This window comes from Equus quagga, chromosome 18, assembly GCF_021613505.1.
Source record: "Equus quagga isolate Etosha38 chromosome 18, UCLA_HA_Equagga_1.0, whole genome shotgun sequence".
NCBI lineage: Eukaryota > Metazoa > Chordata > Mammalia > Perissodactyla > Equidae > Equus > Equus quagga.
Window position 1 is genome coordinate 3,772,988 of NC_060284.1, and position 21,890 is coordinate 3,794,877.

Consider the following 21,890-nt stretch of genomic DNA (forward strand, 5'->3'; position numbering starts at 1 on the left):
GAGCACAGCTCCAGTCTTTGTGTGGTGCCTTCTCTGCTATCCTTTGGATTTTTTTTTTGTTTTTAACCCATAGGTTTGATAATGACTGTGAGTAAACCCTGTTATTTTGGAAACCTACTTCTGGGAATTGTAGGTGTGGATGTGAACCTGGCTTATATCCTTGAAGATGTGACGTATTACCAAGATTCTTTGGCTTCCTACACTTTTCTCATAGATGACAAAGGTAATCTGCTAAGAATTAGTCATAGGAAAGAATGATTTCTGTAGCAACCTGAAGAAAATCATCTGTAGCTACTCTGAACCAACAAATAAAGTAGGAAAATGATAGTATTTAGTAGAAACAGTGTCACTAGGACTGCTCATTTGTATGGAACACTATAAGGATGGCAGAAGGTATCTAAAAATTATGCATTTGTTTCTGTATTGTGCTGAGGGGTGTATGACGGTTATGTGCAACATCAAGAACTTGGACTTGAGGATTGAATGACATGTAGAATGTGATCCTTTGGATCTTTTTTAGGTTTATATTGTTATCTTCAGATTTACTGGCGTTAAGGTTTATGTGGTAGATTAGAAGATTTCATAAGATGAAAACCAAATGACCAGTACCTCCAAAATATTCTTGGTTAGACAGATGTTTGATAATTTAAGACACCTTTCTACACTTCAAGAGATTTATGCAGGAACACATAAAACAAGTTGCGTTTTTATTGGGCTGGTGAGTTACATCCTGAGAAGTGGAGCGTTGGGCAGCCATCCCAGAGTCGCCCACGTTTCAAACCTATGATAGACATTTTCATTGGAATCAGTACTTCCTACAATGTGTTTCTCATAGCATGTGTTTTGTTTTCTTATTTCAGGGTATACGCTTATGCACCCATCTCTTACCAGGCCATATTTGCTATCAGAACCCCCCCTTCATACGGACATCATTCATTATGAAAATATCCCAAAATTTGAGTTGGTTCGGCAAAATATCCTAAGGTGAGGAGAAAGTGAGGGTCCTAGTATTTTCTTTTTCTCTGAGGATAGGACCCACTGAGGTCAAATATGAGTGTTTATTATAGGATATAAAATGAGTGTATAAATTATTTTAATGTTATCAAAAGTATACTCAGTAATTTTTCCGTAAGACTAGTAGCCACAATTTTGTTTACTTTGTGTAACAGGTAAGGTCTCTTAGAACTATTACTATGGGGAAAGTTCTGGTACATCAAATTCTATATTCACATTGCCTTTAATTGTAAAAGCAGATATATGTTATCTCATTTTTAAAAAAATACTCCAGTTATACCAAATTGAAAATTGTTGGCAAAATAAAAGATTAAGCTGAGGACCAGCTCTACAGCATGCCAGAAAATAGCTTGGCAAAGTAGTGTCCGTTCCAAGTTGACAGCACAATCACATACAACATTTTCTCTTGAAATAACAGATTGGACTTTTTCCAACTGTGATACATTATTTTGGCAGATGGTAACCTATCAAGAAACAGGTCTTTGTGCTCAATGGTTGTAAATTAATGACTGAGAGATTTGAGACAAGTTCGTCTCTGGAAAGAATTAGAATTGGGGGCAGGGGTGGAGAGGAACGATTTTAGTGCAGAACTGACACGATGCTTTCACAAAGTTGAAGATCTCATCTCATCTCTTTCACAAGCGATGAGCTCTATTGCTCTTCACGATCAGGAGGTGGTCACTGACTCACAGCTTCCTCCTTGCCTTTAATTAAGTGTCCATTTGATCTTTCGCCTGAAGAATTTCGTTCTGTTTGCCAATGCAGCCTCCCTCTGGGCAGCCAGATGATCGTGGTCCCCGTGAACTCATCCCTGTCCTGGCACATAAACAAGCTGAGAGAAGCTGGGAAGGGGGCCTACAACGTTAGCTACGCCTGGAAGATGGTGAGTGGAGGCAGGCGCCCGCGCCTGAGGAGCTGCGGGGCGCAGCTCTTCTTTATGCGGGATTGCAAGGGAGCTTGGGTCTGAGCGTGTCAGTAATCAGTTTTAAAGTGATTGGGAAAAGAAGAGATTCCACAGATGTTCTTAGTTTTTTTCCTTTTTTGTTTATAAAACCATTGTCCGTAATGAATAAGTCAAGCCATCTAAAAGTATGTAAAGTAGAAAGTAAACCATGTGCTTCCCCGCCTCCCACCTTTGACTTCCCATTCCCCAGAAGGAAGTGCTTTGGTCAATTTCCAGACAGTTTTTATTCACACTCAGGTGTGTGTATCTGTGCGTGCGTGTGCGTGTGTATGCATCTTTAATGGCTATGTAGCGTTGCATTACATAGATGGACCGAATCTCTTTAAACAGTTGCCTACTGGTACACGTTTAGGTTATATCCAGTTGGTTTCTTATCATTTTAAACTCAGATTGTGGAAATGGGGAGTTCAAAAGGAGATATAAAAGCGTAAACACACTCTACTGACATTCTCCAAGGAAAAGAAACTTTCCGATTAGAATCTGGATTATTCATACTCACCACAGCGTGTTGACTGTTGAGCCATACCTTGTGGCGGCCACTTGAGCTTTCTGTTACTTGCCTCCTCCCAATAGTAGTCCTCACAGATCCTGGAGAAGTAGAACCTACCACACGCTGTCCATATGACACATGTTTCTGTCCTTCACTCCCTTTTCCCAGCATAGATTAACAGTGTGTTATGGGGCCCTTGACACTGTAATGGACCAAAAGAAGAGTGAACTTTCATTTTTATCATCAGATTTTAATCACTAAAATGCAGCCATGCTTAAGAGTCCCATGCACGGCCATATCTGGCATTTAATCTAGTGACTCCAAATGGATCTATTTATTCATTCCTTTAAGGACCACTTACTGAACATTTACTTGAGCTAAGAAGAATAAAGAAGAGGGAAACGCTCTGCCCTCATGGAGCATCCAGCCTAGTGGTGTATGCAAACAGTTAACTCGCTACAGTGCCTGTGTCTGGTAGGAATGATAGGAATTACACGCAGCCAACATGCCCTTAGACATGACTCTCTTCTGACTTCGTGTTTGGTTCCTAAAGTGTCGTTATGGCAACAGTCATTTCTACAATGGAAACAAAAGCAAACAAAATAATAAATGAAAACTTTTGAGAAATTTACCTTTACAAGCCTGATTCTACTGATAATTAATTTATTGTTTGATAAAGCACATTTGAAGAAGGTCAAAGTCTATTTTGAAATTCTGAGTCAGCTCATTTTCAGGAATTCTTTTGAGAGTGATCGCACCATCTGCCCTTATATTTATACAACTTTTAAATAAAGATGAATTGCTTAATTTTCTTATCAGAAGGGATGAACCAAACACCAGAATACTTAATTGAAAAATGCTTTTATACATGAAATTGGAGATTACCTCCAGTATATCCTGATTGAAAGTAACTCAGTTACATCCTGGGAAAATGTCTACCTTAATATTTGTTCGCATTAAAAGAGAAAGAAAGAAATGTAGGCATTTTTAAGACCTTCTTTGTACAGTAAATAAACCCAATGTCAACATTTTGGAAAGAGGTCTTATCTTCCTGAGATAGTTTTTCTTCAGTGATTCTGGTAAATTCTGGCCACTCTACTTGGCCAAATGGATGTAATCACATCACCCCTTGAGTAGAAGTCTAAGCTTTCTCAGAATCTGAAATTGTCAAGAACATCACTATTAAGTGAAAAATTAAAGAGGTAGTAAATAATGAGATTGAATTTTGAATAAAGGCTTGCCTGGTTACCCAGCAATACGAGTAAATATTTTTAAGCTCTCTTTAGTTTCTGAGGGGGGAAGGGAGTAGGTACTCGTCTTGTCCTCAGGAACAGAATGGATTTTTCTGCTAACAATAATGCAAAAAGATTTAGCTTATATTGAGAATAATTGGTTAAACTGCTTTGCATCCATGGATATAGCAGATCCTGAGGGATTATTTCACTGAATTAATTTAGACAGAACGTGAGAGATTATGTTAGCAGCGTAAGGAGATTACTGCTCTGTCACTGTGTAACCCAAGTCCGTCTTTGAGCATTTGAGGAAGCTACCTGATATGACAGGAGGAAGGATTGACTATCAGAAGGTATTAGAATGTTCCTGTGTGACACAGACACGGTTCACTTCAAAACATGAGTCCCATGGGCACCCGATCCCCAGTCATGGAGAGCCCTTCTGGATACATTATAGTTCCTTATTGCACAGACTGCTTTTTCAGCTAAGAACATGATAGAAAGACCTAGATTGAAATCTGTTCTCCTTTCTAGCTAAGGACTATTTATGAAGTGTTGCTTCAGAAGCTTAGAGTAACTTTTAATTTTTCTCTTGCAGAATAGACTTAATTATAAAATTACGTTCTAGTCATTCTGGTAAAGTTTTTGTCTTTTGGCTCCTTGGAACACGCCACACAGGAAACAAGCTCAAAGGATGACTGTGTGAGATGGGAAGGGGAGAAGTGGTAAATGTCACTCAGAACACCCTGTCACTTCCTAACTGGGGGGGTGGAGGAAGAGGATTAAATTTGCTAATCTAATTGAATATCCTTGGCAGCAGGACTTGAAAGCAATTCCAGAAAGATGCAAATTTCTCCTGTGCTTAAAAAGATTCTGCAACCATCCTCATAAACCCTAAATTACACTTAACTGTAACCTGCCTAGTTAAAATTTTCTCCTTAATCATTAAGTAAATCTTTTGAGCTGCTTTATAAGACACTGTCCTTTAGTTCTGACTTAGCTGGTTATCACTCTCTTCATTTATTTACAAACCATCTTTTAAATAAGTTCTGTCCATTTCCTAATATAATGGGCTTAGAGGCGTTTAGCTTTCTTGTATTTTTAAGTCAAGGAGCTACAACTAAGTAACTTGACTTGCCTTTTGATTCTTTGGTGGACATTTTTCCCACCAAATTTTACTGAAGCACCCATTTCTAGCAGCAAAGTGAATTTGAAAATACTGTTACTTCTACATCTGATCTCAGTGAATTAGGCTAAGCTATAGCACATTTGCCTGCCCTGGTCTGAAATATCGAGTCTGGCAGGCTTTGGAGAAAGCCACAGAATTTGTGCTGTTCATGAGTCTGAGATCCTGGTCATCTCCATCCGGAAAAATAGAAAGTGTTAGTTGGGAATAGAATGAATAAACCAGATTCTGTAGGGGTTGCATATGTGCTTCACAATTGGCTTTTAAAATAGTCAGTTCTCAGAACACTCACTGCAAAACCAACTATATATTTTTAAATGCCTTTCAGTCCCAAACAGAAATAAGTATTGCATTTATCTGCCGTGCTCCAGCTTGTATCCATTAGCTGAAATAAGCAGAAGAGGGCTAGGGTCACGTTTCAAAGGGACTGTCCTCTGATCCTTTCATTAGCTCCATGATTTTCTGTTACATACATTAATTTCCCTGGATTGGAAAGAAAAAAACCCAGAAACTAAAATTTGTTTGCCAGAGATGTTTTCTGTCGCCCCATCTTTGTGTCTTTCATTCACTCGTCAAATATTTTGCTATCTGGGGACAGAGGCAGAGACAGCGGAAAATATGTAGACAAAGTCAATATCCCCAGAAACGAACCTTTGTTTGGTGTATTAGAACTTCTTCATCGATTTTTTTTTTTCCAGGTACAAGACACTTCCTTTATTCTCTGTATTGTGGTGATCCAACCAGAAATACCTGTGAAACAACTGAAGAACCTCAACACTGTGCCTAGCAGCAAGCTGCTGTACCACCGGCTGGACCTCCTGGGCCAGCCTAGCGCTTGCCTCCACTTCAAACAGCTGGCCACTCTAGGTAAAGCCCTTGCACTTCTCTGCTTCCTTTGTGGTCTTCCTCATAGCAGCTCACCATAAATGTCAGTTTGAATTGTTCTTTTTAAGAAAAAGGTGTTGAATGCACCCAGTGCCAGTTTGGGGACACAAATGTAGAAACAGTTTGAAGCCTTGCTGTGGATGAGCTTCTCCAGCAGATGCTGAGATGAAGATTTGTGTGCTGGTGATTTATTAAGGGTGGGCTTTCCAAAGAAACCAGTGAGGATGTGAGGGAAGCGGGAGAAAGCAAGCAAGGGTTTGATTTCAGGTGAAGTTCCAGCCTCAGCCTGACCCTGTAGGGGCTTAGAGGATAAATTACACTGCAGTTTGCCCAGACTCAAGAAAGGGAGCTGGACTTTCATATTCCGTGGTCACTTTCAGCTTTCTGCTAGTGCTAGGTAAAGAGGTTTTTTAGTAGGCCAGTGACAGTCCATCAGAGAGAATCACGGATATGACCCATTGGAGGCTAGCACAGATACGGAGATACTGTGTGGAGGGTAAGGGGAGAAAGAGAAAGGGGTCCAAAGGTAGCAGACCTGTGCATCTCCCTGGCACATCTGTATCTACCACACGTCCCTATCTTCAAAAGAGCTTAGGAAATAAGCAAATAATGCAAAGGATGCAAAGGGAGTTTACATTGATGTATTATGTACCGGGTATGTAACATCCATCATCCAAGTTGACCTATTATAGATGAGGACATTTGGGTTTATCAGAAACCCATAATTTCCCAAGGTAACACAGAAAGTTGCAAGGCTGAGCTGTGACTCATGCGCCCACCATGCCGTGATGCCACCCCTTTTCTTGCGTGCTGCACCTGCCGGACACATCCTAGGCATTTGCGATGTGTGTTGTCAATACAGCACAGAACACTTGGTATGTAAAACAAGTCTCCTCTCTTTCACTGTTGAAAATATTTGGGGGGCTCAAGGAAGTGAATAACTAAGAATCATCACACAACTGGCCAGTTGAGTAGAGGGGACACAGGTGGGAAGAGGGTCAAGGACAGAGGTCATCAGTCTCCAGAGTGCAAGTGAGAGCACTTGTGTTTGGGTCCTCTTTTAAGTTCCATCCTGGAGACTTTCTGCCTGGATATGAGAGCAGGAGAGCAGGCCAGACTAGGTGATCTCTTCTCTGACACATTCCTGCAGTGTAGACAGCCTGGAGAGAGCCAGAGATGTCAATCAAAGTTGGATTTTACATTTGTTTGTTTTGATTTAGGTTTTGGGGGTTTTGTTTTTTGTTAAACAAAAAAGTAGGTGCGCTCTTTAATTCACATTTGTAAGAAATGCTCACTGAGAAGCTAAGATGTACATGATTGTCTTAAGTGCTGTGGGAACGAGCTTAGACACTACTGCTGGTAAAATGAGGTCATGTTTTGAAACTTGAGACAGCGAAGTGCAGGAGTTTCTCTCGGTGAGAAAAAAGCTCAAGCCTAGATTTTTTTATTTCCCTTGGATAATCTCGCAGAGCCACACTGTCCAATATGGTAGACACCAGGCGCGTGTGGCTGTTAAGCACTTGGAATGCGGCTGGTCCAAGCCGAGATTTACTGTAAGTGTAAAATACATACTTAATTTTTTATACTGATCACATGTTAACGTGCTAATGTTTTGGATATATTGGATTCCATAAACTATATTATAAAATTAACCTGTTTCTTTCTATTAAATGTGACCACTGGGAAAGTTTATATCACATTTGTGGATTGCATTGTATTCTAATTGGACAGTCTTGTCTCACAGAAACACTCAGAAAATGTCGAGTTTATCACCTCAAATAGTTTACATGCAGCTAATGAACTGATTGTTGATCACACGTAGGCCAGTGTCTGGCTTTCCCACATTACCAACCACGTCACCTTGGTAGTAGAACCCCCCAGGACAATGTGGAGGGGTCATCAAGGGCGGTTTAGGATCAGTTGTTAATGAAAATGAAGCAAGATAATTAAAATATCATCAAAAGGGAATAGAAATAAGGGAAACAATGGCAAATGAATGGTTTCCATCTGACTGCATTGCTGATGGGGATTCTGAGGCAGGGTGTTAAATGTATGTCAGAGCTCTGAGGAGGCAGGGGGACCTTGTCTTTCTCGGTACATAAAGAGGCATTTTTTAAAGTCTACCGTCCAGTGCAGTTAAGCATGCGTGTGTGTATGTAAGCACGTGTGTCTACCTCCGAGGCACAATCGTTGGGCTCTGTATCTTGTTTCTTCTTCTCCGTCAATCCATATTACTGCAGCAGCCTTCTCAAAGATGCCCAGACTCTGTCACCACAAGAAAGGCCCACTTCCAAAGTAGCCTCCTCCTCTGACCCTATTCTCTTGTCCCTGCTGTTGACATTTCTTATATTATTGTGTAATTCTTATGTTGGTCTCCTCTATTTTCTTTATTTCTGGTATCTCCATCTGGGTCCTTTGAGTTCAAGGATAATCCTTTCCCTGGAACATCCTTGCATCTCTGGCACATCCTTGCACAGAGGGCCCATGAGCATATGCACATGAATCCACAGCACACTGCAAGGCAGCCTAACCTTTCGAAGCCTCTGGTTTGCTTCTCCTTGATGTAAATATAATACTAATGCTAGGCCATGAGAATTAAATGAGACATAGGATTCCTGGAAGCAGTGTCTTCTGGTGATGGCACACTAGATAATTCTGACCCATCCACTGAGAAGAACTAAAAATCCTGGGTGGAAACTTTTTTTAAAAAATCTTTTTTTCGGGGCTGGCCCCGTGGCCGAGTGGTTAAGTTTGCGCACTCCACTGCAGGCGGCCCAATGTTTCGTTGGTTCGAATCCTGGGCGCGGACATGGCACTGCTCATCAGACCACGCTGAGGCAGCGTCCCACATGCCACAACTAGAAGAACCCACAACGAAGAATACACAACTATGTACCGGGGGGCATTGGGGAGAAAAAGGAAAAAATAAAATCTTTAAAAAAAAAAAAAAATCTTTTTTTCTTCTTCTTCTTCCCCTTCTCCCCAAAACCCTCCAGGACATAGTTGTGTATTCTAGTTGTAGGTCCTTCTGGTTGTGCTACGTGGGATGCCACCCTCAAAATGGCCTGATGAATGGTGCCCTGTCCATGCCCAGGATCCAAACTGGCGAAACCCTGGGCCACCGAAGCAGAGCATGTGAACTTAATCACTCAGCCACGGGGCCAGCCCCTAAATAATCTTCTTGAGTGGCATCAAAGAACAGATATGATTCTGAGGAATCACTGGGCCAAAGTCTAGGAGAAGATAAGAGCCCAGAGAAGACAGCCAACACTTAAAGCCACTGTTGCAGTGCACATGTTTACCAATCCAGAAGGCACAGCTGTGAAGTTAAACTGCTTTAGGTAGCTTCTTAGGGCTAGGGAGAGAGGCAAAATCGAATCCAGGGTCCCCAAAAAAGGTGGAGACTAAGAAATGAAGCCTCTCCCTTCTGCCCCGCCCCCCCCCACCCCCCACACGTACATGCTGTTAGCAGTGGTCCCTACATCTTCAGGGTAAGGGTGAACGAAACGAAATCAGCCCTTGACTTGAGATTCCTGACGTCTGAATGGTCTAGGGAACCTCCGGCATTAGCCAGTCATGGACTAGTTGAACCCCAAAGTCCCACAGCATGGTGCTTAGGCCAGTACGGGCTCCTTATTGGGCACTGTCTCCGCCTGACCACTCTGCCTCTCCTTGGGGGGTGGCTCCCAGCAGAATCAAACAACAGTCCTCTCTGGAGGATGGTGTTCCCATCCTGTGAGGCCTCAACTGTTCCTAAAAGTTCATTTTTAAGTACGAGATCCAGCACAGTCAGAGACAACCAGGCCACAAACAAACAAGACACCAGGAATGAGAGCTAAGGAAAGGAACAAAATGACCCACAGATTTAAATGAGATAGCACACGGGAGCGTGCTCTCCTAAGCTTTTAAAGATATGATGAGGCTGAACGGTAGAAAATTTCAAAGACAAAGATGGAGTGTTTTTGTTTCATAATGTAATTCGTTGTGAGAATTTCTGTCTTAAATAGAGAAAACTGGGCTGTTCCTCTTAGATAGGACCAACAGTTAAATATGTATACGTTAACTGCTCTGTTTCCACAAGCTTTTGTTTATGCCAAGTTTGGCTGCCTCCATCTGTGAGAATAAATTTTTGCATTTGACTTTTGCACTGACTCCACTATTCCGTTTTTCCTTCTTCCTAGATGCTGATACTTAGATGAAAAGGAATCGTTAACACAGAGCCTTGCTGTGTGCCAATCACTGTTCCATGTGTTTTACGTTTAGTAACTCATTTTCTGATATAATTCTCACCCCAACTCTTTAAGCTGGTGCTATAATTTCCCCCACTTTGCAGATGAGAAAAACATCGTCTATCACAATGCCCCTGACGTCACAACGTCACCCAGCCAGGAGAGGGCGGGTGGAGCCCAGATTTCAGCCCAGTCTGGCTCCACGTCACACGCGGCCTCCTTGGTCCTGAGAAGAGTAAGGTGTCATGTGTAGATTGAAGAGGTTTTGAACGTTTGCCATTCCAGGCGCTTGTGTGTATTTGTACGTGTGTCTCTTCTGGTTCCCTCATGACGGTCAGCTCCCTGAAGGGGGAGAATGTGGCTTTCCTTCCTTTTCAGCTCCTCCCGGGTGGGGTCCTTTGCTTTCTTCATGGAGGACGGTAAGCCAGCAGAGTGACAGATGGCAGAGCCCTGGGTGCCTGTGTCTGGTCCTGAGAGGAAGCCCCGGCGTCCTCAGGCTCCTTTGTCTGCCTCTCTTTCAGAAAGTCCAACCGTCATGCTGTCTGCTGGCAGCTTTTCCTCCCCCTACGAACACCTCAGCCAGCCAGAGACAAAGCGCATGGTGGAGCACTACACAGCCTATCTCAGTGACAACACCCGCCTCATCGCCAACCCGGGGCTCAAAGTGAGTGCGGGCGGGCCGGGTGGGCGCCGGAGCCAGCCTGGCGGGGAGGCCAGCTCGGGTCTGCGGGCTCCGCTGGAGCCGGAGGGGAGAGCACGCGGCCCGGGAGGCCGGGCGGCCAGCACCCGCCGATGGATTAAGAAGCCCCGCGGGCCACATGAAGAGTCTCTTTCAGGCCTCAGACGCACTAGGGGTTTTCTGGGTAGGGTGTGACTTAGAGGGGGGGGAAACTTTCCCAGCTTCGTTTTTCTCAGGGGAAAGAAGTGAAGTGCCCCCACTGTCTGCCAAGAGGAACATGATGAAGTTTAAGGAGCCGAGATCTAGCTGCGGGGGGCGGTGTGTGTGTGTGTAATAGTTCACTATGGGCTTTCTCTTAAACACACACAGCCTCGCTAGGGTGCACAATTGAGTAAATCACAAATCCACAGACTCTGTTTCAGGAGGTGTTTGTTTTCCCCAAGTTTGGCTGTATCCATCTGCTGTGGAAAGATTTTTAAGGAGTAATTGGGCCTGGCTTCTCTGCAAGAGAGGTTTGGGAAGCCCTGCCAGCGGTCCACTCTCTTTTCATGTGAGACTTAAAGGGTCCCTGCTATGTCTTCCTTTGTTTCCTAGTTCTCTGTCAGAAATGAAGTAATGGCTACCAGCCACGTCACAGATGAATGGATGACACAAATGGAAATGAGTAGCCTGAACACTTACATTGTCCGCCGTTACATAGCAACGCCCAATGGCGTCCTCAGAATTTATCCTGGTTCCCTCATGGACAAAGCATTTGATCCCACTAGGAGACAATGGTGAGTTTTAGGGGCTTCCGTTATCAAAGGTTCCCCCCAAATCCTGGAGAGGCATGATAAGTGTGTACAATAAAGCAACTTCAGGCAGTCACATGAAAGAAGACACATTCATGGCAGTGAAAACGTTTTTGAATCTTTCTTTAAGCGTAGTATTCACAACTGCTTTGTGGGCTTCCTCTGTCTGCAGTGCTTTTCTCTCGTCATTGAGATCTTGAGCCTGAAATGCTTTGTGCTTGGCCATTTCGGTTCCTACTGGTTTGTCTGAGTCCTACCTTGTGTGCAACGTGTCCGTCGTGGGTGTACTTCATTTCACTGCACGTGATATGGCGTCACACCACAGCTCGTGCATGACCTATGAAAAAGGAACACGTGTAAATTCAGAAACATTTTTTTACTTCTGGGCTTTACTTTTACTCTGGTTTTCAAAACAAAAGCTAGTAAGGTGGTATGGTATGGGGGCAACTTGGGCCTAAAAACAGGACTTCTGGACACGGGCTGCTTAGTGACGGAGTCACTCCTGAGTCTCTATTCTTGCTGCATGTTCCCCCCTTACCATGGTATCACCAGGGTGCGTTTTTATTTGCCAAATTGTATTTGTTTCTATTTCATTCGTTAATTTCTTTTTCTTTTAGCCTCTAAAACATCTATGCTGTCGAGCTTATTAAAAGCTCAGATTGGTACTGAGTTCACTGTCTGTTTTAAAAAGAGAATTTCAGATTGTCTTGACCTCTTGTGTTGATGCTACAGTCAGGAAGATAGGAATCCCTTTGAATTCTCATGTCACACAGGCACAATTTATGATAAATATTTTTAGAGTTACACACGCACTTTCTTTGACGTTTAGAGAGTGGTGGTTCATTCTCTAAAATAACGTGATTCTCCTTGGCCTCGGTTAGGTACCTCCACGCAGTGGCTAATCCGGGCCTGATTTCTCTGACCGGCCCATACTTAGACGTTGGAGGAGCTGGCTACGTAGTGACCATCAGTCACACAATTCACTCGTCCAGGTAATAATTTTTAGTCATTTCTTAACGACCTCAAGGATATTTTAAAAATTTGAATACAACAGTAGACACCAAAGATCGGTGGCGAAAGCATGCCCTTTGAAGTGAGGCAAGCTGAGGTTTGAGTATCTTCTCTAGCTGCACCATCTTGGCTTCCCTGAGCTTCCCTCTGACATCTGTAAAATGGGGATAGTACCTACCTCAAGGTTCTCTCGGTTGAGTTGGTAAAAAGCTCTAAGCCCGGTTCTCAGCAGCCGTGAAGATGCTTATGAAGAAGACAGGGAAAGGTGTGAGATGCGGCAGAGCAGTTGGTAGAAATGCCAGTCTTGAGCAAGTCAAAAAAATAGCAACAGGAGCCCGACAATTATCATTACTAAGAGAGTATTTTCCCAAGCAAAGGAACAATTTAGTGAAGACAAAAAAGTATCAAATTTATTGCCTCTTGTATTTGGATCTAACGCTTTAGAATTATCTAGGAGTTTGTTGTTGTTTTTACTTCATCCTTGCACTGCCTCTTGGAAAACAAAAAAAGGCATTTTGAAAATTGATTTTCCAGGAATGCAATAAAATGTCAGTATCACTATAAATATATTTAGAGTGCTTTATATTTCCTGCTTTTGAGGTTTCAGTATTTAAGCTGCAAATGTCAGTGAAATCTTGGGTGGAGAGGCAAGTCAAACACATTGTTTTAATCCCTTAGTTATACAAATAGCTGTTTTTCCCTAGCAACCAAGAAAGACCATAGTTTGACTGGTACCTGTAACGATGCCTTAAAATTTATGGGAGACAGATTTTCCCCCTTAACTTGATGCTTTTCACTGGTGCTCATTATATATCAAATGATTGACATTCAGTAGAATTCTTCTAATGCAGGTGCTTTGGGAGCAAGAATTGGGAAGCAGTACTGTGTGGAATTTCAATATCATGACCTGTGTCTCCGTGGAAATCTGGGCCCTGCCACCAGCCAGATGTTGATTCCTTTACGGGGAACGGTGTCTTTGACTCTGTCAGCTGCTCCCATAATGTAATATTTCACATATAAACAGGCACACACTCATTTAGAGCAGATCTTTCCGATGTTTTCATTAACAGACCATCTGTCAGGCATACGCCTACTATTGTCTGACTAGGAGCCTTGTCATCCCTCCTACGTATTCCAATCAGTTGAGAAAAAGTAAACAAAGGTGATTTCTTTGAGGGGGCAGCAGGCATCTTGATCTCTGATGACAATGACGTGGGCCAGAATGGGATCTTAAAGATGTTGTTGGGGGGCCCGGAGAAAACGACGACCTGCATGCATCTCGCTTAGTCTTGGGCGTGCCATCAGGCTTCTCCCACCTGCCGCTCCTTATCAGGAGACAGTTGTTCTCTATGGTATTCTTTTCGTTGGGGCGTGGGGGGGGCTGCTGCAGGGAAGTGCGAATTTTTATGCTCATGTATATGTAGACATGTTTTTGTTGGAATTTGGATGGATGGGAGAATTTTCATTTAGTTTATTTACAAATATTTATGGTGTCAGTCCAAATGAAGCATGATGGAAATAGGTGGGCTTCCCAATTAGAAAAACCTGGGTTTAATTCCCGTATTTGGTTCCTTTTTATAGTGTGTTGAACAAGTTTAGCTATTCAAGTTTAACAAGAGTTAAGCGTCATTTAAATCCTGGATTCTGTCCACCCGTGGCTCACGGGGAACGTATTCTAGGATAAGTACCTGCTCTTGCCATGATCAATGTGCAGCCTCAAGGACTTGATCATTTGAACATTTTCCTTAGCTGAGCGTGCTTTTCTTACTTAAAGCTGTGTAGTTTTTGTTGATCATAGTGTAGCATGCAAGTCAACGACCGCTTCTGGTTCTCAGCCAAAGCATCTGTAGCTTTAATGGATGTATTGATAGGCGGGCTCTGTGAAGGTTCTTTTTTCAAATGATTACCAGGGTTGTGGCCTCGTGTGCCAACGTGAGCACCTCACCTCCTCCTAGGATAGGATTCCACTCAGGAAAAGGCGATTCGCCATTGCCTGTTTGTGTGGCTGTGAACAAGTCCTTCTTGCCTTGGTTGTCCCACCTAGGAAAGAGGGCTCCTAGAGCCTATCTCAGATGATTATTTAAGGATTACGTTAAATAACAGGTGCAGCTCTCAGAACAGTGCCTGGCACATGGTACGGGCTCAACGTTAAATAAATCCTTTGATGATGATGTTCCATGACTACTCGGAGCCTTATGTGTAAAATAGAGGTAATAATGCCAGTGTTGAACTGATAAAATGCGAATTAGAGATGAAGCGTGTAAAATACCTAGCCCCGTGCTTGACAATGTTGAGTCCCAAATAAATGGCAGTTATTTTTGTTATCATGCTATTTGTGCTTCAGATTTCTGGCATTTTAATAGGTCAGAAGGGAGGACTTAAGCCACTGTTCAACTTGTCGTGGAGTGTTCTCATTCACCCTTGGTTTGCAGAAGTGGTTTGGCTGATAGCAGGGGGCGGGGCCTTTTAACTCAGTGCCCGCTTAGCAGTTCCTCCTAGTAGCCATGCTGTGGTTCTTCACGCGAATTATTAGTGGCCTGAGAATCTGGACGTGCATTCTTTGGAGAGTGATAATGCTGGTAGACATGATGAAGTACAGTCAATGATTAAAGGACTGGTCAGACGGGTCTTTGGCAGTGGAAATCTCAAACAACTGCTGCAAACAGCATGGTCCATTGTACTCAGAAATGTAGGCTTGGTTTGATTTTCTATGGTATTCGTTATGAGTTGCTATGGCAACAGTGTACATTTTTGAAATGCAGGTAAAATATGAATGCTAGGCTTACATGGGCAATGTGCCAGCTTTTCCTTAGCGTGTTGACCATATTGGAGCAGATGGCAGTTCTACAGGGGAAGTTTAGAAACAAAAGTTAACTTGTCCCAGAAAACCTGCATTGTGATTTGCACGCTGGTCTCTATACCCTACATAAAAGGTGATCAGTCTTGTTTAAATCTTTTAACCATTCTAAGCCTAATTTTTCCTTTATAAAATGAGAGCTATAATTCCTTCCTGACACCCTCACAGGAAACTAAATAGATCTTGTGAAATTGTTTGGAAACTCTCGAGAGCTGTGCAGATCTAAGGAGACAAGATAACCTACCAGTTAGGAATATGTGCTTCAGAGCTGAAGACGCTGGGTTTAAATTCCTGCTTCCCGTAGTTATTCACTGTAGGACTTTGGCCAACTACTTAACCTTCCCAGGCTTCAGTTTTCTGGAAATGATAATGCCTCATAAGCTTTCTGTGAGAAATAATTGAAATGATGTATTCAGATGGCCACCAGAGTGCCTATAAATTGTGACTCTTCAGTAAATGGAAGCCATTACTGTGATCACAGGTATTGTTCAGACGCATCCCTCCTTCCTGGACAACCAAGAGAGATTTCTGCTTCCTTTGACGGATACTTCAGCAAAGCAGTATTTGCTACAACTCCCAAATCCCGTGTGGGGCTTGGGTTTCTTCCACAAGGGAATTATGAGACTTCAGTAACAATAGGGACTCTTACTGAGGCAGTAGCCTCTCACAGACAGTCCTGCAACATGGTCCTCCCCATCCCAAGCGAAATAGAGTTTCAACAGCACAGCTCTGGTAGAAATTTCATTATGGGTCGTGGTCCCTTTTCCTAGACAGTTTTTGGGGGATGGGGTTGGTGTAAGTCAGTATCAGTGGTAACCAGAAGCGGGCAGTTGTCTACGTGGCAAAGCTAATTTCACTCCAAATTCTGATTTTCCAAAAGAGGATTTTATTTTGGGGTGTTTCTTCTGAGCTTTCCAATTATTATTTTTAAGGTTTTTGTTAATAATACCATCATTTTTCTTTTGGTATTTTCTTTATAAAGAAATCAGGCTAGTAGATGATGGTAGTGATGGGCTCTTGGAACACCTTAAGTTGGGTAAACCGTGCAAATTCCCAGCCACAGAAGCACAGGAGGTCATTGACCAAGTAACCCCAGCACCCCCCAACCACCCATGAGCATACTTTAAGAAGACCCTAGGTTCCAGGTCAGAAGTCCATGCTTCTGATATATCTCACAATTTCTGGGAGAAGAATGAGTTCACTCTCTGTCCAGGCCTGAGCTTTAAGCTCTGTCTCGTTTTCTTTAGAGGAACATCTCCTTATTGGGTGTTTTCGATGTTAGGCAGCTTGTTAAGCACTATAAACACCATCTTCTTCAATCCCAATAACAGCCTTATGAAGTAGATACTATTATTATCCCCATTTTCAGATAAAAACTTGAGGCTTAGAAAGGTTAAGTAACATCCCAGGAGCCACATAGATAGAAACCAGCAGGGCCAGAATTTTCCCCCAGATGCTTGATTCCAGAACCAAAAGGTACAAGCGCCATGTTGTACTGCCCAACATCCTCTTGCTTGGCATTCCTCTTTTTGAGAGTAGCATTTTAGAATGGAGACAGACTGGCCTGTGAACCAGCAGAGCCTTGTTCCAGAGCATGAGCTGTGTTTTGAATAGAACCCGGCTTAGTGTTATAGAAAGAAAACGAGGCGTTATTTTTACTATTTTGTGTGACCTTACACTAGTCAGTTAACCTTTGAGATCTTGGTTTCCTTATCTATAAAGTGAAAGAAATAACTAAGCGGATCGCTCAGGTTCCTTGTCTAAGGGTTCCGTGTTGGAAGGAACCATAGTAGCCTTGCATCCAGCCTCGCACCTGATGCCTATTCCCCCAAACCCCAGATTCTTGCCAAAGAAAGTCCAGCCACTGTCTGAACATCTATAGTTGAGACTACCCGTATTCCGCAGCTGCCCATGGTTTGGGCTGATTTGAAAGTTCTCCTTTGGTCTTAAATTTTTCTCTCATCGAATCTCCCTGTTAGGCTAAATCAGTCATTTAGTTGATCATTTGTATGGGGGTGGGAAGTGCAGAGGAACGGCAGACATGTATTTCTGAAAACATACAATGTCCTTAGGAATGAACATAGTTTTTACCTGTAAGTAAGAGACACCTCTTGTTTTCATGGATCTTTTCCACATGAAGTACACAGCTGTCTTCCGGGCACACTGTAGCTGTGATGGGCATCGACTTCACACTCAGATACTTCTACAAGGTTCTGATGGACTTATTACCAGTTTGTAACCAAGATGGTGGCAACAAAATAAGGTAAGCCTTTCAGGGACACCATTTCCTATCCAGCTGCAAAATACAAAGAAAACAGGGTCAACCATCTCTAGTTGAATGGCAACCACGTTGTCATGGTCAAGACCAGAAGTGGAGACCCTTACCTGGGCCTTCTATTAAGAAGGTTTTGTCCTTTTATTTTTCTAAGATGCATCCATTCATGATTTAGACAGACAAACTTGGCTCATAACAAGGAGAGTAACTGTGGCACAGAATTCTCCAGAAGCTCTTATTTCCCTAGGAGTCAGTAATTAGAGGTTTCCTGTTTCTTAGGTGCTAGAAAGACCAGAGAGTACTGTTGGGTAGTACCTTTGATGTTAACTGAGTTATTCAACCTGAGTCTTCATGAGATTTCCAGATGGTTAGACTGTTCCCTTGTACATTTCCCCAGAACGAGGCTCATGGAACTAAAAGCCTCTGCCGCCAGAATTTCAAAGGAACGTGTCTGATCAAAGCAAGGGCATCCCCTTGATTTCATGCAGGCCACTTTTAAAAATAGCTTTCTTATTTCAATCTCACAGCCCACCCTTCATATCAGTGCTGGATTTCACACTGGCCCTTGCTAGGGGAGTGCAGGATTCACGGCAAACTGTTAGGATGGATGTGGAGTAGCTGTAGTCTGGATCTGACAAGTCTAGCTTTATTTATTTAGTGTTTCCATCAAATATATTTTTGTATGTTCCTGAATGTCATGTTCTATGTATGTTTATCATCAAAGGAAGAAATTGGATAGTTTACTTAACGTTTGTGTCTATAAATACTCAAGGCCACTTTCTTCAGAGTCTCCCTCCCGAAAAAAGGATAAACTTCCCACTTGTACACCCTTGAAAAGATTTTCGAGTCCATCTTACTTGGAGTGGGTGGGCGCATTCTGAATGAACTATGGGGGTGACCTCAGAGTGAGGAGCAATTCTATCACCTTGACCTGGATGCCAGGTGATCCAGCCCCTCAAGAACAATGCCTCTGTCTCCCTGCCTGCCAGCCTTCCTAAATTTTTTTCAGTGAACGCTTATTGAGAGCCTGAAATAAATGCATTTGTTTGGGGGTTAGCACGATAAATCCTCTCTGAAAGTGTAGACAAACAGCTTCCATGACTGAGGAATGGCACTTGTTTTGGTACAGGTGCTTCATAATGGAGGACAGGGGTTATCTGGTGGCCCATCCAACCCTCATTGACCCCAAAGGACACGCACCTGTGGAACAGCAGCACATAACCCACAAGGTATTTGTCACGCAGCGGATGGCTCAGTGCTCCAGCAGCCCGCTGCTCGTTAATTACACGGCGTCTGTCTTCTGTTCTGTTTGGCCTTGCCAGGAGCCCTTGGTAGCAAATGACATCCTGAACCACCCCAACTTCGTCAAGAAGAACCTGTGCAACAGCTTCAGTGACAGGACAGTCCAGAGGTTTTACAAATTCAACACTAGCCTTGTGGTAAGTCGGTTCCTGAACGCTGTCCCATCCCGTCCCACGATGGAATGTGAAATGGAGTAACGGCAAGCGTCTGAACATGACTCCCAGCTTAGGTTTGGTTGCCTTAGCGTTGTAGAATGATAGGACCGAACAGGACCTCAGGCCCGCTCCCCAGCGTGACAGTTGTGGGAGATAAACCCCACAGTGGAGAAGTGGATGTTTTAAGGTCTCTCACTTGGTATTTTGCTTTGGTTTTGTTTGTTTAAAGACGCACCCAGGGTACGCCCTTTGAAATGTCTGCTGAAGTCTGTTCCCACACTCCTGTATAAATATCCGTGGCACCATGTGTTTCTCTCTTCCTGTCTTCTGGAGTGCGCTCAGTCTCCTTAAAGCCGAATTAGTCACTTCTTGGTCATCTGTCCTGTTAGTTGGCAGCTCTCATGTAGATCATCTGAAAATAATTTCTTTTTTTTAGCTTAGAATACTCTGTATGATTTGAGGTGCTGCATACTTACCTGGATATGATTAAAATCTTAAGGATAGTCTTATTAATTTGTAAATAATCCTAGCTGGAAGAAAACTAAAAATGGTTAATGACAGATCCAATATTCAAAAAGTTATTCACAAGAACCTAAGTTTTTATTTAGAGTGGGTATTTATATCATTAAATGTGTAGTTATTATTTTTTTAAAAGATGTTTTAAGGTTAAATGAAGATCCTAAAGTTGGTCTCAATGAAAGCGCTTGCAAAAACAGTTGTCTGGGAGAGAAGAGTTTTACAAATAAATATATTAATAGGACAGTGTGTTCAAAGCAAGGGAAGTCACTATTACTCTATTCAGACCCCATACCGTTCTGGGGAGCGCCCTCCTTAAAGGGGCGTTGACAGACTTGACTGTCATCAGAGGGAGGCTGCAGGTAAGGCTGACACATGAAAGTCTGACTGACTGTCTTCCATCATTTGTACAATGATTTCATGAGTCTTCGGCAGACAAAGCCAGGATACGCTGGTAGAAATTTTTCAGAAACGCAAATTTTAGTGGAATATGAATTAGAATAATTTCTTAACAGCCCGAGTTATTCCAAAATGGAATTGGAGCGTTCCTGGGTATTGGAGCTAACCGGGTGATCAGCGTTTGTTGTTGCTTATACTGTAGAAGCGGGCACCTTCCAGGCAGGAGGAAATTCCTCTATACCTCTGAGAACCCGTGCCGTGCCGTGACCCTCAGAGTTAAGCTTCCCCTCACCATGCACATGAAAGGGATGACCAGCGTGGAAACAAGTGTGGGATTAAATAATGGGGGCTTCCAGATGACACACGTGCAGAAACAAATGATTATGCTCAACTTGACAATGCTGCTTTTGGATCTTTGGTTTTCTAATATGGTAGACAAATATGGTGTTTGAAGAAGCTGGCCCATCGCATTTTCTTTTTATAGAAAGTAGAGGATGATTACTTAAGTTGGATTGTTTAAATATTCTGGAATCAGGAACTGGCCTCTTAAAGAGTGGTTTTTAAGGAATTTTATAGTGCTGGAAGAAGAAAGCTTTGTTATCTGGGGGGGGGTGGGAATGTGTGTCTTCTGGTTGATTAGGTTTGCTTTTGAATGAATTTTAAACTATTCCGTTCCTGAAAGTTGTCAGTCCTCGCTTCCTGCAGTTACTTGCATTTTATGATATATTGTTACATGTTAAAAAAGAAAGATTACAAAACAAGCTATAAAAATTTTATCTGTGTAAGCATAGGTAAAAGAATAAAAATATATGCACAACTGTTAAATGAGAATTATCTCTGACTGATGGTATTATGAAAATTTTTTATTTTCCAAATATTTAACAGTGACTAAAGACTGCTTTTGTAATGAGAAAGAAACGAAGTTTCGTTGCAAGCTATTTGGAGCAGATGGTTGAAGGGTTTTCACCATGGTAGGGCTGAGTCTGTGCATTGTTGTCTGCCACTTCTGACACTTCGGTTGTCTACAGGGGGACTTGACGAACCTTGTGCATGGCAGCCACTGTTCTAAGTACAGACTGGCCAGGATCCCAGGGACCAACGCGTTTGTCGGCATCGTCAACGAGACGTGCGACTCCCTCGCCTTCTGTGCCTGCAGCATGGTGGACCGGCTCTGTCTCAACTGTCACCGGTGAAAACGAGAGGGATCGTGTTCTCCGTTTACCACCCTGTTGAATGTTTTAACTGATGCCAGTCATTTTGAAGCGGCATCTGCAAAATAAACAAAATGCTGGGGTGGCAAGTCCTGGTTACAGAAGCATTTAGAGCTGTGCTGTTTGCAGCGTCCATGTCCACAGAGCAGTGAATTGAGGCCAGTTGTGTAATTAAACCGTGGTCATGACTTCCTTTTTACTGTCCCTTTTAACTAGCTCGAGGTTTCTTTCTTTTGCTCCCCTTAGTGGGTATACAATATATAGTTTGCTGTCTACAGTCTGCATAGTAACTTTGTTTTTGCTTTTCAGAATGGAGCAGAATGAATGCGAATGTCCCTGTGAGTGCCCTCTAGAGGTCAATGAGTGCACTGGCAACCTAACCAACGCAGAGAACCGGTAAAATATGTGTGTGTATATATATATATATACACACACATATGTACATATGTGTGTGTAGACAAAAAATATGTGTGTGTGTGTATATAGGTATCTGTAGACAAAATATGTGTGTACATATATATACACACACTTACTGGGAGTCTTGTTTATCCATTTGGTTTGGGTTGGGGTATAAGAAGATGATTTGTTCTAATGGTGAGACTGCTCAGTGAGCAAGATTTCAAGCTTGGTAGTGCCTTAAAATGAAGTCCGCTTTCAGGTTTAAATTCAGTTGCGGTCAAACTGTTAAGAGGAT

At 42.8% G+C, this 21,890-nt stretch overlaps 1 protein-coding gene across 1 annotated transcript in view; it reads left to right on the forward strand.

Annotated features, from left to right (window-relative positions):
• Nucleotides 1-21,890, forward strand: part of CACHD1 (cache domain containing 1) — a 196,321-nt gene that overhangs the window by 159,589 nt on the left and 14,842 nt on the right. The window contains exons 10-21 of the mRNA XM_046645106.1: nucleotides 74-223; nucleotides 861-984; nucleotides 1,780-1,897; nucleotides 5,585-5,753; nucleotides 10,522-10,664; nucleotides 11,274-11,455; nucleotides 12,352-12,462; nucleotides 17,479-17,601; nucleotides 18,743-18,842; nucleotides 18,936-19,052; nucleotides 21,014-21,174; nucleotides 21,506-21,592. Coding sequence (XP_046501062.1) covers nucleotides 74-223; nucleotides 861-984; nucleotides 1,780-1,897; nucleotides 5,585-5,753; nucleotides 10,522-10,664; nucleotides 11,274-11,455; nucleotides 12,352-12,462; nucleotides 17,479-17,601; nucleotides 18,743-18,842; nucleotides 18,936-19,052; nucleotides 21,014-21,174; nucleotides 21,506-21,592 — 1,585 coding nt within the window. The remainder of the gene's footprint in view (nucleotides 1-73; nucleotides 224-860; nucleotides 985-1,779; nucleotides 1,898-5,584; nucleotides 5,754-10,521; nucleotides 10,665-11,273; nucleotides 11,456-12,351; nucleotides 12,463-17,478; nucleotides 17,602-18,742; nucleotides 18,843-18,935; nucleotides 19,053-21,013; nucleotides 21,175-21,505; nucleotides 21,593-21,890) is intronic.